Source organism: Larimichthys crocea, chromosome III (assembly GCF_000972845.2).
Source record: "Larimichthys crocea isolate SSNF chromosome III, L_crocea_2.0, whole genome shotgun sequence".
Lineage (NCBI taxonomy): Eukaryota > Metazoa > Chordata > Actinopteri > Sciaenidae > Larimichthys > Larimichthys crocea.
The window spans coordinates 21,214,147-21,230,169 of NC_040013.1; the positions used below are offsets into that span (position 1 = coordinate 21,214,147).

Below are 16,023 nucleotides of genomic sequence, written 5' to 3' on the forward strand. Positions count from 1 at the left end.
GGAAAGTGTCACGATCTTGAACTGTGGTAGCCAAAACTTGTTAAACTTCAGTTTGTCGCTGTGCACCGTGCACTTCATTCACCACGTTGAGCGATGACAGAAACAAGACGCCACACACTGTTTTTGCTCTCACTCTTTCTGTTACTTTGAGTCTAATGAAGACAACATCAGAATCCATAATTTCAATGTATGTTATGGTATTGGACTGTGACATATGGCGTGATATCACACCGCATCGTATCATACTGTAACCTACTTACACATAATTCACTATATTACATATGTTGGACTGCGCTGAACGTTTGCCACAGCAGAAGAGAAAGAGAGGGTTTGTGTTTTTTATATTAAGTTGTTAAAACCTTCATCATCATCATCAGTGTGTCTACCTGCTCAGTCCCTCACACATTTATTATTATAATATAACATTGAATGGCACCGTGACAGACGGTTTACCACCAGCTCCAAGTGCCCAGGCCACTAAGTCTGCAGAGTGTATTTGATTTAGAAACTTTTGTGAAAACTTGATGTAATCATGAAGCAACAAGGAAGGTAAACTCTAATGATTTATTAAATATTAACAATCTATAGCATTACTGACATGATATTGTCCTTCACATGGATACCCGATTACACGGTCAAAAACTTGTGACAGCCTGGCTCAGTTGACTTTTTATGACCATGCTTATCTACTCATTTTCTGCACCCATGTGCACTCCAAACTCCCTTATAGCTTTTGGATTCAATTTGTCTTTTTTATTTAAATAAGTGTTTGCTGTTTATGACCGAATCAAATCAACTTAACTTCACCAGACGTTTTGTTCACTTGAGGGGAGATGATTCACGCTCCTGTCACCACGTCTCATCTGGATCACATCTGCTGAGAAACTTCTCAGGAAGAGCTGTGATGTTTCAAATCTTAAACTTCGATCAAAGTTAAAGGTTATTATAAAGCAACACATGGGTGTAAGACACATACTGCTCCAAATATCGCATCTTGACAGCGAATCTGTCTGTGAATTTTGCGATTTTTACACTCCCAATAGAGCACAGCTCATAATGTTAGGGGTATGAGCTGTGTGTGCCATAATGCTGTGTGTGTGTGTGTGTGTGTGTGTGTGTGTGTGTGTGTGTGTGTGTGCCCTTTTCATCATGTCTCCACTGTGTTTCAGCAGGAGGAAAGACATGACAGGGAGAATGAACTTGACTCTTCCACTCTTTACACCACAGCTGGCTGACTGCTGCTCGCTTCTCATGGTGTGTGTGTGTGTGTGTGTTTGTACTTGTGTCTGTATGTATGTGTGTGTCCATACATGTGTACAACTCAGCAGGCAGGTGCAGCAGATGTCCGGCACTCACACACACACACACACACACACATACACGGTAACACTGTTAACATCTAACATGGCAGCAGCAGCAGCAGTAGCAGCCCGGCAGGTTGAGTTAGTGACACTAAAGGACCCCTCCCTGCGTGACCCCGTCAGGTCACCATGGCGATGATAAAGTGCTGAGTCGTGCACATGTGTCCCGGTGCCAGCAGTTTCCAACAACACCCCGAACACGCCCTGGTAATGCCCCTTATCTGGCAGACACACACACACAGCTGGGACAGGATGACTGAAGTACGACGGGGATAAAAAAGATGGTTTCATTTTAATTCCTGTTGGTGTTTTAACATCAAATCTAATTTTGACTACTCCTCTATAAATGAATAGATTCATGTCTCTCCATCCTCTTTATTTCTCACTCTGCGGCTCTCTTATGTCGAGAGTTCATGGGTGCTCTCCTTCCATACAAGAATCACACAAAGGACAAGTACTGTTTAATCCCATCGTGGCCCAGCCCTAAAGACAGACCAGCTGGAGGCCTTTGTTTGTGTATGTGTATGTGTGTGTGTTAGTGTATGTTAGTGTGCACACTACACACGACAGGTTATGTAAACCTGTGTTCTTACAAGTGTGTGAAATGCTGATTGAATCTGAGTTTTAATTATGAGTGTGCTGATTTATGTTTATAAATATATATGTGTGTGTGTGTGTGTGAGTGTGTGTATGTGAAGGGAGGGGGTTATGGGTAAGTAGTATTTGGGGCCCCCCTCTCATAGAGACACACAGATATTCAAGTTCGAGTTGCGTCGCCTTTTGTTTTCATGGGAAGGAGGAGGAGGAGGAGGGTGGTGTGGACGGCTGGATGGATAGATGGTTCGCTGGGACACTGGCTCCCCCGATTTTCCCAAAAATCCCCCCTTTTGCCTCCCTCCTCTCCCTCTCTCTCTCTCCCTCTCTCTCTCTCTCTCTCTCTCTCTCTCACAGACCTCCCTCCCTCCCTCCCTCCCTCCCCAGCCAGTGTAGTGCCACTGTATTGTCTGCTTGCAGGCGGGCCGCTTGTTGCTTGCCTTCTGTCCTGCTGTGCTGAGTGCCTGACAAAGGAGCTCTTTTAAATATGCAGACAATCCTCGATCACACACACACACACATGCACGCACACACACACACACTCACACACACACAGACACATTTGTCCCTGCTTTCCTCTTTCTCTCTCCGTCAATTCTTCCATGGCTAGACCTGGCCTGGGAGTGTTTCCTTTTTCACGGAGAATCAACAAGTCTCAGACATGAAAAGGATACAGAAGGCTTTTCTCCCTGTTGGTGCGGTATAAGCTTTGAATGAACGTTGCTGCTTTGTGGACTGGCCTTCTTGTCAAGGCTAAAAAGCTGGAATCGTGTTTGTTGTGGTCTTTGTCACGGAGCTTTGTTCTTACTGTATATTTAACCAGCTTCTTCTTTTTTTTTTAATGTACAAGAAAATCCTGAATAAAAAAAAACATAAAAACAGCAACCCTCGACTATTTTTACACACATCATAAAACAACCACACCATGACAAGACGCTGGATGTACTAACGCGCGTGTGTGGGATGCTTTAAAAACTGATGAAAACAGCTGTCTTGAGCTCATTTTGGAAGTTGCAACAAAGTTAAATCGGCAGTTTCCTCAGCCAAACCTGCAGATGTCAGTTTAGAGAAAGAGAGAGAGAGACGGGCTGGAAACTGGTTTGAAAATATGGCACAACAGTCAAACATCAGGACGCTTTGAGTCCACATGACACTCTTCTCTTTATCTTCTTCCTCCCCTCTCTCTCCTGGTACGGGGAGCCCTCCTTTGGCAGCTTGGCAGAGGCCGCTCCCTCACGCGAAGCAGCAGAGTGCAGGGGCCCGGGCCCCAGACAGGAGCCCAAGCTGGTCTCAGCCTCCCAACATGTTGAGCTGGCCTGCCTTGGGCACAGCCAAATGGTTCTGCAGCTGCCCCTTTGTCCCCCTTCCTTAAGTAAACAAAGGACAGAAACAAATTAATGACCTACATTCACAGCAAACCTCGCACGGCCTCCTCGCACAGAGAGAGAGGGAGAGAGAGAGCGCAGTTGTCTATAAGCAGATGTTCACTTACAACACTGCAGATTGCAATTAATGATCACCAAGCATCGCATGACCAAAGGATGGGATTGTTGTATTTTCTACAGCAGTTATCATGAACGTCTGCTGTACGTCTGAAACAGGTAGCACAAAAACACTGCTGACTTTTTTGGAAAACAGTTCAGCTCCAACATCGAACACGATAAGATATTTCAAATTTTGCTGACTTCCGACTAACAAAGTGAAACGTTTGCGACACTTCAAAGTTTCTTGAATCAACGTTAGGCATTCTTCAGACTGAAGACAATGTCGTAAAGATTAGAAGTGAGCTTATCGCGTGAGTGTGTGCGTTGGGGGGCTTACTGAAGAGACCATCTGTGGCCTAATGAACGCGACTCCTTGGCCTAAGAGTGCAGGGGCTTTTAATGCATGTAAGAGGAGGTTTACTGAGCAGCAATACATTAGCTAAAGCTGATTTCTTTACTGGAAAACTGGACTTGAGGGGCTTTGCAGTGTGTATATGTGTGTGTGTGTGTGTGTGTGGCAAGCTGCTACACATTTTCTTCTCGAATGCAGCTTACACCTCAACCAGTGCAGCAGATATAGCAGGAGTTGTGCAAGCACACAAACACATACACACAGCAGAGTGTGCAGGCCATCATGCTGTGTTCAAGCGCTGCTTGCTGTAGAGCTTCTCTCTCACACACACACACACACACACACACACACACACACACACACACACACACAACTTCCACCCACATCGCAAATCACTGAGGAACAGGACGCCGAAACCATCCTGCAACCTGTAACTGTATGTGTGTGTGTGTGTGAGAGAGAGAGCTGTAAATAAGACAAACCAAAGTTTCTGGATTATAAATCGAGTGTTTCTGTGCTTAAAAAGATGCTAAATGTAAAAAAATTCAGTCGTGTTTGTGCAGTAAAGAATCTGTGAGGTGAAACTGAAGCATTGACATGAGCAGAAACACAGTATAATGTAGTGAATTGAGCTTTGAGTGAGGAAAACAAACCAGGACTTCACACGTTAGGTTTGAATTTCAAGATTCTTATAATTTATTGCAGTTTGCACACAATTTAAAAATGTCAACAACAGCACACCAAAAAATTACAAAACTAAACACAATTAGAATTTACTCCCCTTGAGAGAAAAAATAAAATAAAAATCAACCCAACTATGATTGTCAAAGCTAAAAATGACTAAATCTGAAAAAGGAAAAGAAAATCAAAGAAACATTTTTTAATCTCAAGAGGGAGCAAATATATCTCAATCAAAATCTGCTCGTTTTTTTTTTCTTCCCCCAGACAGTGATTGTCCTTTTTCAAAAAAAGCCACGACCCCCACCCTCCACCCACCCGTCTGCCTTTCCATAAACTGTCTATGACATTTGAACATTTTAGTTTTATACCTTGCTTTTTAAAAAACAAAAACAAAAAATCCCCCTCCCGCCCCGTGTTTTCAAGTAAGCACAGCAAAAAAAAAAAAAAGATGGAGATTTCATGACAGGGTGGTTACTTCACAGCGTCTTGAGCGGTTGACATCGCTCCCACAACTCCACCCCAACACTCACACTTCAAGAAAAAAACAAAAAAAACAGCCCGGACTACAGCAGTTTAAGGCGGTCAAGTACAACCAGAGAAAACAACAGCAGGATGGAGTGAGTCCATATGCAGAGACGCTGCCAGTGAAGAAGTAACAAGAGATTTTTTAAAAATGAGCCGATGCCACCAGATGACAGGACGGCACATACGACCAACCCACCCACCCACCACATGCACATCAATGGAGGAATGCACACATACATATACAAACATACACACACACACATCGGACTGAGGGGAGATGTGGAGCGTTCACCTCCTCGTATCTCAACGTATAAACGCTTGAACGTTCTTTTTTTTTTTAATTATAACCCAAGAATGTTTGAGATACGAAGGTGGAGGTTGAAGAAAACGTTAAACTGATGTAGCCCGAACGTAAATACAACATTCACATACCAAAAAAAAAAAAAAGTTTTCCAATCACATGAGCAAAATATAAGACATCATTTTCTGATAAATTCAATGAATTTATACATGATTTTAAACAATTATTTCCCAATGCTCTACAGTATCAAATACTTCCATAGCGCCAGAAATGTTGTTTTTTTTAAGGTTTTTTTTTTTAATAAAGGCATCTTTTCAGCAAAAAAATCTGATTTCATGTCTTTGAGCTTAAAAAGGTGCATTCAGGCATGCCAATTCTCTCCCATCGATCTCAAAGTGAAGATGTTTAAAGAGGAAAACACACACACACACACACACACATACATACACACACACACACCGCTGCGTCTAATGTGATATACGCTGCGCTGAGTTGAAGTGGGTTATTGCACTGAATCAGCACGGCCCCGTTCAGCTCAGCACAGCTCGGCTCGACATGACTCAACGGTGCGACAAAGATATCTGACCCTTCAACTTTCAGCAGGACAGCTCAGTTTCAGCTTCTCTCTCTCTCTCTCTCTCTCTCTCTGTCTCTCCGTTATTCTTCACACTTTTTTAGCCAAGCCAGAGCCACGTGACTGCACTCGACAGACCTGAAATAAGTCTCCAGTGAGCTTAGAGATAATTAAGAAAATGGCTTGGAGAGGACGGAGGCATGAGAGGTGGGAAAAACAAACATACAGCAGTGGAGAAATCTAACGCCTGAGGAGGAGCAGGAGCAGGAAGTGCTGGGTGGACGTAGATCTTCAGTAGGTTTAATTGACTGGTAATAACCAAGCCCCACACACACACACACACACACACAAACACACACACATGCGCAGCAGAGAGATCAGTGCATATAGACACAGGCTTAAAATGCTTCATCATATCGCTTCAACATCCGACGGAAACACATTCGGTAACATTCTTCTAGGAGCCCAGCGACAGACCTACGACGAGTAGAAAACTGAGAAAAAAAAACAAAAAAACAAAAAAAACTTTCCACTGTCAAAAGTGTTCATGTTCAAACATTCCCCCTTCCCCCCGCCCCGATGCAAAAACCACAACTTAAAAGGTTTAAGACAAAAATCAAATGTTCATGCATTTTTTTTCCATAGTCGTGAGAATAATATTCAGTTTTTCAACAGACCGCACCCTGGAGTAGTATTCACAAAGAAAAGAAAAGAAAAAAAAAGGAAAAAGCCCATTGTCAAATATTTGATCAATTACAATGTGTACAGTAATACAGCAAATTCACATTTTTTTTATTTTAAAATATACAGGTTTGGACGTCATGCAACAACAGCAGGTCCCATTACAAAAAAAGTAACAAAATTAATAAAAATAATAATCATTAATTTAAAAAAAAAAAAAAAAGTAACGGATTAAAGTCCTAAAACTATAGCAGAACAATATACAACAACCTTAAATTAAATACCTTTTAACAAGAGATGATTTTAAAGACTGCCAGCTACATTTAAGAAAAACAATTCTATTAATAACAATAATAATAATAATAATTATTATAATAATTTGTAAAGGTCTTTTTCATTTTTAGAAAATACTTCAAATTGATTGGAAGTGAAAAAAAGGAGGCTGTGCATTGCATGAGTGCCATCAGTTTGTCTGTCAGTCAGTCAGCTTTACCCTGAACACACGACGCCACCAAAGAGCTTAAACGAGAGAAGCGGGCAGCGCTTCGCCAACGACACCTCCATGCCAGTTAGAAAATAAAAATTGATACACACACACACACACGAAAAAACACACTCACACACACACTCACGCACGTCAGGTGAAAATTTTTGCCAGAGTAGTGCAGTATCACGCACGCACGCACATTCACACACACACTTCTTCAAACCGTGTGTGTGTGTGCGTGTGGTGGTGGTTATCGACTTGTGATCACAGTACCCGTTTAGTGTATTTTAATGCTTTTTTTTTTTTTTTTTTCACTTCAGTGTGTTCGACCTGAACTCCTGCGGTGGTGTTTGCTCGTCTGTGGAACTGGGACCGACAACGCTGGCCAGCGTCGGGGAGTGTCTGAGATGAACCAGAGTGAAATATTCTTCAGGGGAGAGGGGAGAGAGAGGGAGGGGGGGGGGGGGTGGGAATAAAAAGGCGAGACATTCTCACTGTGGGACCCATGTCCTCAGACGCAATGCAAACCACCAAACAGAACGTATGCCAATAAAATAAAAAAAGTTCAGAATATAATAAAAACAAAATTACCCCAAAACAGCAACAACAAAAAAAACTCAGTAGTAACATTTTCATGTGCTATTAAAGTGCAATTGAATGAGATTTTGCGACACACACAAGAACATGACTCACTTGAACCCCGAATATCAAACATCGCCACCTCCCTTTCACCTCCCCATGCCTCTCTGCCCTTATTTCACTCCGCGCTCTCTTTCCCTTCTTCAAACCCAGCAGTCTGTTTCTACTTCCACAGTTCCTGGGAACTGTCCTCAATCGCCCAATCCCTGACATTGGGCAGTGCCAGTGGTTCGCTCTTCACTGACAGCGAGTTGACCAGTTCGCAATGGAACTTGCGAATGTGTCGGTAGAGGTCCCCGGACTGCGTGAAGCGCCGCTCGCACCACTTGCAAGCGTGCGGCTTCTCGCGCGTGTGCACCACTGCGTGGCGGCTGAGGTTGTGTGAGTATTGGAAGCTCTTGCCGCAGGTGGTGCAGGTGTAGGGTTTCTCACCGGAGTGTGTCCGCTCGTGGCGCTTCAGCGTGTACATGCAGGAGAAGGTCTTGCTGCAGATGGTGCAGGTGGGCACGTTGACGTCTCCGGCGGGCTTGGAGCGGATGCCCTCCTGCTCCCTGAAGTGGGAGCTGAGGTGGAGCTGGAGGATGTGCGGGGAGGGGAAAACCTTGTTACACAGCGGGCACATGAAGATCTGGGTGTGCTGAGCTGACAGCATGTTGGAGACGTAGGGGAGCAAGGAACTATCCATGCTGGCCACCTCGGCCTGGGCGCGCTCGTTTTCACCCCCCAGTATGTCCTCGTCGTCTGCCGTGGCCGAAGGCTTCTCCTCCCGCTCCAGCTCTGAGGCCAGAGAGGCCTCTCGCAGAGCCGACAGGTGAGCTTCCAGGCCGAGCCTCCGCTGGGCCGACAGAGGCCCTCCGACCCCGTGGTGGGTCAGGCCCCCGTTGGTGCTGGGAACCGTCGCCTTGGGGATGCCGCTGTGCTCCATGTCATAGTCCCCACCTCCCAGTTCCTCTTCCTCATCTGAAGCCACACCCCTCTCCACCTTCACCCTCACAGCCAATGGGCTTTGGAGGCTGTCCGGTGTAGCTGCCCCACTGAAATAGGACTGGTGGTGGTTACTGTGGTTGCTACCGGCAATCGGCTTGACTGACAGATCCAGGACGCAGTCAGCCGCGTCGTTTGACACCCTCCTGCCTCTGTGCCCTCCACGAGAGCTCACGGAGCGGTGGGACCTCTGTGAGAGGGATCCAGTGGAGCTGGTGGGGCTGCCGGCCGGGGAGAGAAGCTTCCCTCCCTCCCCGATCGCTTCTCCGCCCTGCATCTCCGCCTCGCCATGTCCTGGGCTGGTTGTAGCCATGGCTGGTGTCCCTGGTCTGTCTGCTGACGGCAGCCTCAGCCACAGTGGTCCTCCCTCGGCTTTCCCCTCCTCTTCTTCATCACTGTGCAGCAGATCAGCTGTAGCCGGCCGGCCTATAGACCCGTCTGATAGACTGTCAGCCTTATCGGAGCAGCTCGATCCACCGTCTTCCTCTCTGCGCGTGCTGTCCGCCTCCGCCGTGGCCTTCTGCTTCAAACGTTTCTTACACACCTTGACTATGTCATACATGTGCAAGTAGCTGGCCGCTGCCAGCACATCCTCTACGGGAAGGTCCTTGAACTGCAGCTTGCCCTCGTACATGAACTCCAGGAGCAGGGAAAAGGCCGGGGCCGTGACAATGTCGTTGTTGAGGTGCACTACGTCTCTCTTGTCCAGCTGGTCCTTGTAGAAGAGGTGAAAGTACATGCTGCATGAGGCCAACACAGCACGGTGGGCCCGGAACTGGACATCGCCCACCAGCACCGTGGAGTCACACAGGAAGCCCTGGTGCCGCTGCTCGCTCAGACACTGAAGTAAATGTCTGCTGTGGTCTGGGAACTCCATCCTGCCGTCCTCATAACCTGCAGCCACACGGAGACACAGAGGCAGAGTCAAAGTTAGATACATCTTATCCAGTGTTTCTTAAAGAAGTTTTGCAATTTAAATAATTTCAGTAGAAGTCTATACCCGAGAAAAAAAAGGAAGACGATTTAAATTCAAAGATGATTCCTAGGAGGAAGCAACACGACAAAATCTTCATTTAATTTTTAAAAAAGAAATGTGCATCTGAGGTAAAATTCAAGTTAGATCTAGAGATCATATCGTCGTTTAGCAATTTCCGTGAACGAAATTATCTTAAACGAGGCCGATTAAAATAAAAACGAGATAAACCCGAGAGAGTCGAGACAAATGCCAAAAACACATATGGTGTGAGAGGCTGAAAACAAACCACAGAGAGAGAGGGGAGAGGATGAGCGGGCGAAAAGTAACACATCAGGAGACGATAGGTCGGTAAAACCAGGAAAAAAGAAAATTTCAAACACTTAAACACATAAAAATCACACAAAATATGGAGCAAAGATGCCATATATAATTAAAATTTGAACAGCCAAGATTTTTTCCCCAATAGAAACATTTCTTAAAATTTAGAAAACTGTAAAGTCATGCACACATTCCTTCATACAACAAATGTTCATTTTAATTCTGTAATTACTTATTTTAAATAAACAAAAAGAAAAGAGGGGAAAGAGGATAAAAGGATGCTAATTGTTTAATTAAAAAGAATAATTAAGGTAATTAAAGAATAATCACTGGTTCAGCTTTTACCCACAGAAAGACTTAATCTCAGGTAAACCACCAGCGACAGATTCTTCTACTCTTGTCTCTCCGTTCTCTCTCTCTGCATCTCTCTAACTCCTCTGCCTGCACTCCTGGATTGTCGCTGCTCCTACGCTGGTTATTTTTATTAACCCACTTTGGCCTGGCCTGGCACAGCCCTTTTAGGTAACCGGCTTTCAGCTGCACACACTGTCCTCACATACGTACACACACACACACAAACACACACACACAACACACACACGCACTTAGTACCAGCCTACCTACCAACCACCTCCACAGGCTAAGTCGAGCAGGAAAACTGGCCAATTGAAATAGCAACGCTGAAAACAAAACAGCTTGTCCCTCGTTTAACCTGCGAGCGAGCAGCCGCTTTAGGTGTGAGATTAGACAAGAGGGGGGCAAACAAAGATAGAAAACTTGACGCTCTTCGGATAAAAAAAACCCAACGAGATTTATCTATTTGATCAAATAAATTAAGTAATTAGGCAAAATTTCTGATGACAGAAGGCGATAACGAGAACGAAATCTGTAAAATCATTAAGTCCCACCTGTTAACCAAGTCGATTTGTCCTGCCTGAGAAAGTACATTGGTCCCGCTCTGCGCTGTGTTAACCAAAGCAGTTAAATCACTTCATTTGAATGAAGCTAAACCAAGAATGTGTGTGTGTGTGTGTGTGTGTGTGTGTGTGAGAGACTGTGGGTGCGTGTTGTGTTGTGTATAAGTGTGTGTGCGCTCGCCCTCCGGCTCGTTCAGACTGCTTTTAATGAGGGGGCTTACGGGGACAAGGGTGTACCACCTCCCACCTCCCCCCCTATCCCCCTATCCCTCCCCTCTGTCCAGCCAAACCCCTCTGCCACCTCCTCCTCCTCCTCCTTCCACGCACACACACACACACACACACACACCATCCGTCACTCACACACTCCTTCCCATCTGAATCTTACAAGAAAAACCCTGCACATCCACCCTATAGTAGAAACTGCCCTCTTCCTAAACCCCCCCTCCTCCGCCCACCAACACCACCACCACCCAGAAGAGAAGATTTACAGTACAATCACTGTAAGTGCCCTGCTCGTCACAGCATCAATCCTAATCCTTAAAGATGGCTAAAAATAAAGACTGAGGCGGCGGTGGCAGTGGCGGTGGCGTTGGGGAGGGAGCCGTCGGCGGAGGCTCAGGAGGGCAGCAGCCCGTTGTCCAGCCCCGACCCGGCCCGGGCAGGGGTCTGGGAGTTAGAGAAAGAGAGAGAGAGAGAGAGAGGGGCAAGGAGGGAGAGGGTGAGAGAGCCAGAGGGAGAGAGAGAGGCTGGGCCGGCCGGGGAGGGAGGCAGGCTTACCCACATCTGATCCAGCTGACGGGGGCCATATGGCAGCTGCTAGCCAGATAAAGAGATTAAGACTAGGAGGAGTGCGATTACAGCTGTCTAGCCAATTCAGGCAGCTCAAATCTGCAACTTCTAAATTAGTCTCCTCTACTCCAGCCGACAGGAGGAGGAAGGAGAAGAGAGAAAAAAAAAAGAAAGAAAAAAAAAAGACCGCACATGCTTTCAAGTAATTTTTCAGCGGAGTTAGGAAAAAACTGATTAGATGATCAGGATTAAATAACGGCTTAAAAAGTTTGGCTTTTATTCTATTAACTAAAAAAAAAAAAGTGTTGCTCAAATATAACCAATTAAAAAATAAAAAAGACATTAAAAATACATTTTTTAAATAATTAAAATAAAATTAAAAGCATTACTTTTCACGCTGATTTTACTCAATAAGTTCGATTTAAAGAAAAACAGTTGTAACTTTGAATAAATGAGAACGCCTGACAGCACAAATAAGAAACAAAATAACAGCTAAGTTTTTTAAATGCAGCTCTCTATGGACTACTAACTTTAAAAAAAAAATAAAAATAAATACACCGCAGAGTGTTCCCGGACTGCAATTACCCCCTCAGACAGGCAGCACCGACACGAGTTTACTACAGAAGCACTCACCAGCAGTTTCACACAGCGCTCACACTGGTTTGACACACCGGAGATCCCCCCCACAACAAAAACAAAATAACTACTCCCGATACCCCGAGACTCTCCTCACAAAACACACACACACATGCAGACACACACATATACACAATACACAAAACGATACCTGCAGCAGTATGCATCAACTTGATTAACTCCACTGTAGCAGAATAGCTGGGCTCTCTGGCTGGGAATGGCTCTGTGTATATCTCCCCTCTCTCTCCTCTCTCTCTCTCCTCTCTCTATTTCTTTCTTGCTCTTTCTCTTCCTCGCTCGCTCTCTCTCTGAATCAATGAGTGGGTAGAAGAGCGAGAGAAGAAGAAGAAGAGGAAGAAGAAGAAGAAGAAGAAGAGGGAGGCAGGCAGGCAAAAAAAAAACACACCAAAAAAAAAAAAAAAAAAGAAAACACGCTGTTCAAACTGCGAGGGACAGATGCAAAGTGGAGGAGATGTTGGAGGGGGGAACGAGATACCACCTCCCTCCCTCCTCCTCCCTCCCTGCCTCCCTCCTCCTCCTCCTAACTGGCGCTGATCGGCAGCCACAAACACACACACACACACATATACGTAGCGTGCACACACACATACACAGCAGAGCACTAACTCTCCCAGGCTGCCGCTGAGACTCACAATAAAGGACTGGGGAGGGGTGGAGGCGGTGGAGGGATGGAGGAGGAGGAGGAGGAGGAGGTGGGGTGGATGGCAGCCTGTCAGCTGCTCTGACATCATCCTCAGATGGAGATGCTACCTCCAGCTGTGCTCTTTCTACAGCCATATGCTGCCTCCTCTACACTCCTGCCACCAGACTCCTCTTTCATTCTACCAACACCAACACCACGCAACTTTGTCTCTCCGTCGCCGTCTCTCTCTCTGTCTGTTTCTCCCCCTTTTTTCTCCCCCTCTCTTTGCAGTGTTGATTTTTTGGGGAAGAGTTTACTCACCAAATCATGCAACCGCAACCAAAACTAACAGGAACAAAACAAAACAAAACAAAAAAAAAAAAGGGGAAAGTTTACACAAAAATACCCAGAGTAAAAAAACTTCACGCCAACCTTTATTTAGCGTTTTTGAATCTCATATCTCTCCTTCCAGTAACCACAAACAAAGGCCAACACTGCACATTTGCAACTGACAGACGCACGCAGCTGATATTGTTTTCCACTTCTTCACGGTTCAGTGCCGCCGCCACCGCCGCCGCCACCACCACCGCTGCTGCTTCTGCCTTGTCTTGTATTCATTCACTCATTCATCTAACTATCCATCCAGGCATCATCACCCCCTTCCACCACAACCACCACAACCTCCACCACCTCCTCCTCCTCCTCCTCCTCCTCCCTGCTGAGACTCTTCGGACAACTGACAGGAACAAAAAAAAATAAATGAAATGAGGAAACAATGGGGGGAACAAGTCATAAAGAAAGAACCTAATGAGTGTAAATCCTAAAACAAAAGATAAACAACTCTTTAATAAACCCCCCAGAGAAAGAGGAGGAAGAGGAGGAGGAGAAGGAGGAGGAGTGGGAAACTTATACGAACAGCTTTTTTTTCTTTTTCACTTTCATTTTTTTTTTAAGTGTGCAAGTTTGATAGAGGTGATTATCAAGCTTTTTTTTTTTAAATTATAGGCGAGCTCAGGGATATATAAAAATTAAAAAATTACTTTCATTTTCTATTTTGATAACAGAGCACTCAAATATTTCTTTTTTTTTTTTTTTTAAAACAAGCAGATTTTTAAGAATTTTTTCATGGATAATACATGTAAACTTTTCTGATAAATTAACACTTTTTTTGTCAATCTTGCACAGAAATTCAGCTTAAACTTTAATTAACTTAGCATCTTTTTTTTTAATATATAATTACACAGTTAGAAAGTCTTAATTTTAACGTGACACCCTTATTATAAATTATATATAAAAATAACAGCAGCAGTGACCGTGTTTGTTTGTTTGTAAAGCTCCGTGTTTGTAAAATTAGCATTTAAAAAAAAAAAAAAAAAAAAAAAGTCAGGCAAAGACATGCTTGTTTTTAAAAAAAAAAACAGCCGGGCCTGGTGACAAAGTAACAACACAACACATGTTGTAATTAATTACTTAGCTGAAGACAGAGACACAGAGACACAGAGACAGAGAGAGACACAGAGACACACAGACAGACACTGACCCACGCAGCTAGCTTTAGCCCGACGGTGGCTAACAAAAGTGAGCTACAATATTGAGCTATTTACAGTTGTTGCGAAGGCCCCGGTGCTATGACAACAGCTGCTAAAACACCGAGCTAACATGGCAACTATTAGTACGAGGAGGCAACACAGTCATGCTAAGGAAGGTTTAGCTACTTTTCTCCGTAACCCACCCTCTCTCTCTCTCTCTCTCTCCCCCTCCTGAGCCTCCTTTAATCGGACTCCGGTATTAAGAGGCACTTACAGACAACACAGTCTTCTCCTCCTCCTCCTCCTCGTCTTCTCCTTCTTCTTCTTCTTCTTCTTCTTCTCCAAAAACTAGATTGGACTAATTTCCATAACGAAAGGCTGCAACAGCAGCAGCAACAACAACAAAAAAACAAAAAAGAAAAAGCCAACAGAAGGACGGGGGAGTCCTTTAGCACTCTGCGGCGGCCAGATGTTTCCGAGCTTGTTGCTGCTCAACTCGGGCTGAGAGAGAGAGAGAGAGAGGAGAGAGAGAGGAGAGAGAGGAAAGGAGGCGAGTTGACTGGCACGGAGAGGAAGCCAATGGTGCCGGAGGAGGAGGAAAGTGAAGGCAAATTGGAAGCGGCCCTCCAACAGAAGAGAGAGAGAGAGGGAGGGATATGTCTTCTTCTTCTTCTTCTTCTTCTGCTTCTTCTTCTTCGTCGGCGTAAGCTTGACACCAGGCAACAACAACAGCAGCGACAGCACACACACAAACACACACACAGTGTGAGAGGGAGTGAGTGAGAGGGAGAGAGGGAGAGGGAGGGGAGAAAAGAAGAAGCTGGGCCAAACCAACTGGTTCTGCGAGTCAGTCAGTCAGTGTAGTGTAGTGAGGCGGACTGGCGCAGCGGAGAGCGCTGGAGAGTGGCGCGGTGCCGTCTGGGTACTGTAGTCAAGAAGCTCGGGGTGGAGGTGGGAGGGGAGGGGAGGGGAGGGGAGAAGAGGGAGGGAGAGGGGGGCGGAGCTGATGGGAGCAGGTGCACCACCACCTTGACAAACTTAAAGGTCCAGTGTGTAAGACATTACAATAGAATTATACAATATTCTTTAGTGCGTTTCCATTAGTGTATAATCACCTGAAAATAAGAACCACGTTGTCTACGTTGACGCTCTTCTACGCAACTTCAAACCCCATCAGGAGCATATTTAGCCCGCCAGATTTTGTTTACTTGCTCAGATTTGGTCTGTTTACATGCTTCCAAATATGCTTTTACGTGTTTACTGTTTTTGCACTGGGTGTTTTTTATTTTGAAAATCGACAGGTTTCTCTATGCTGATGTGAGCAGGTGCACCACCACCTTGACAAACTTAAAGGTCCAGTGTGTAAGATATTACAATAGAATATACAATATTCATTAGTGTGTTTCCATTAGTGTATAATCACCTGAAAATATGAACCACGTTGTCTACATTGACGCTCTTCTACGCAACTTCAAACCCCATCAGGAGCATATTTAGCCCGCCAGATTTTGTTTACTTGCTCAGATTTGGTCTGTTTACGTGATTCCAA

General features: G+C 45.0%; 1 protein-coding gene across 4 annotated transcripts; it reads right to left on the minus strand.

The window, feature by feature from the left end:
- Nucleotides 1-4,927: 4,927 nt before the first annotated feature.
- On the minus strand, nucleotides 4,928-15,185 carry zbtb18 (zinc finger and BTB domain containing 18). 4 transcript variants are annotated; one of them, XM_010746158.3, is made up of 2 exons: nucleotides 14,749-15,185; nucleotides 4,928-9,557 (listed from the first exon to the last, which is right to left on the minus strand). In XM_010746158.3, exon 2 carries the CDS (start codon nucleotides 9,538-9,540, stop codon nucleotides 7,843-7,845), a length of 1,698 nt encoding a protein of 565 aa, XP_010744460.2. In that variant the 5' UTR covers nucleotides 9,541-9,557; nucleotides 14,749-15,185; the 3' UTR covers nucleotides 4,928-7,842. The 4 variants fall into 4 exon arrangements, with proteins under 4 accessions (XP_010744460.2, XP_010744452.2, XP_019114518.1 ...); XM_010746150.3 differs by lacking the exon at nucleotides 14,749-15,185 and adding an exon at nucleotides 12,454-12,633; XM_019258973.2 differs by lacking the exon at nucleotides 14,749-15,185 and adding an exon at nucleotides 10,866-11,135.
- Nucleotides 15,186-16,023: the final 838 nt, after the last annotated feature.

Bases quoted from the DNA above. Each gene is read 5' to 3' on its own strand.
- zbtb18 (XM_019258973.2), bottom strand. From the start codon at position 10,905: ATGTACTTTCTCAGGCAGGACAAATCGACTTGGTTAACAG. The intron at 9,558-10,865 runs GTGGGACTTAAT...GTGTGGCTGCAG, and splicing joins CAAATCGACTTGGTTAACAG to GTTATGAGGACGGCAGGATG.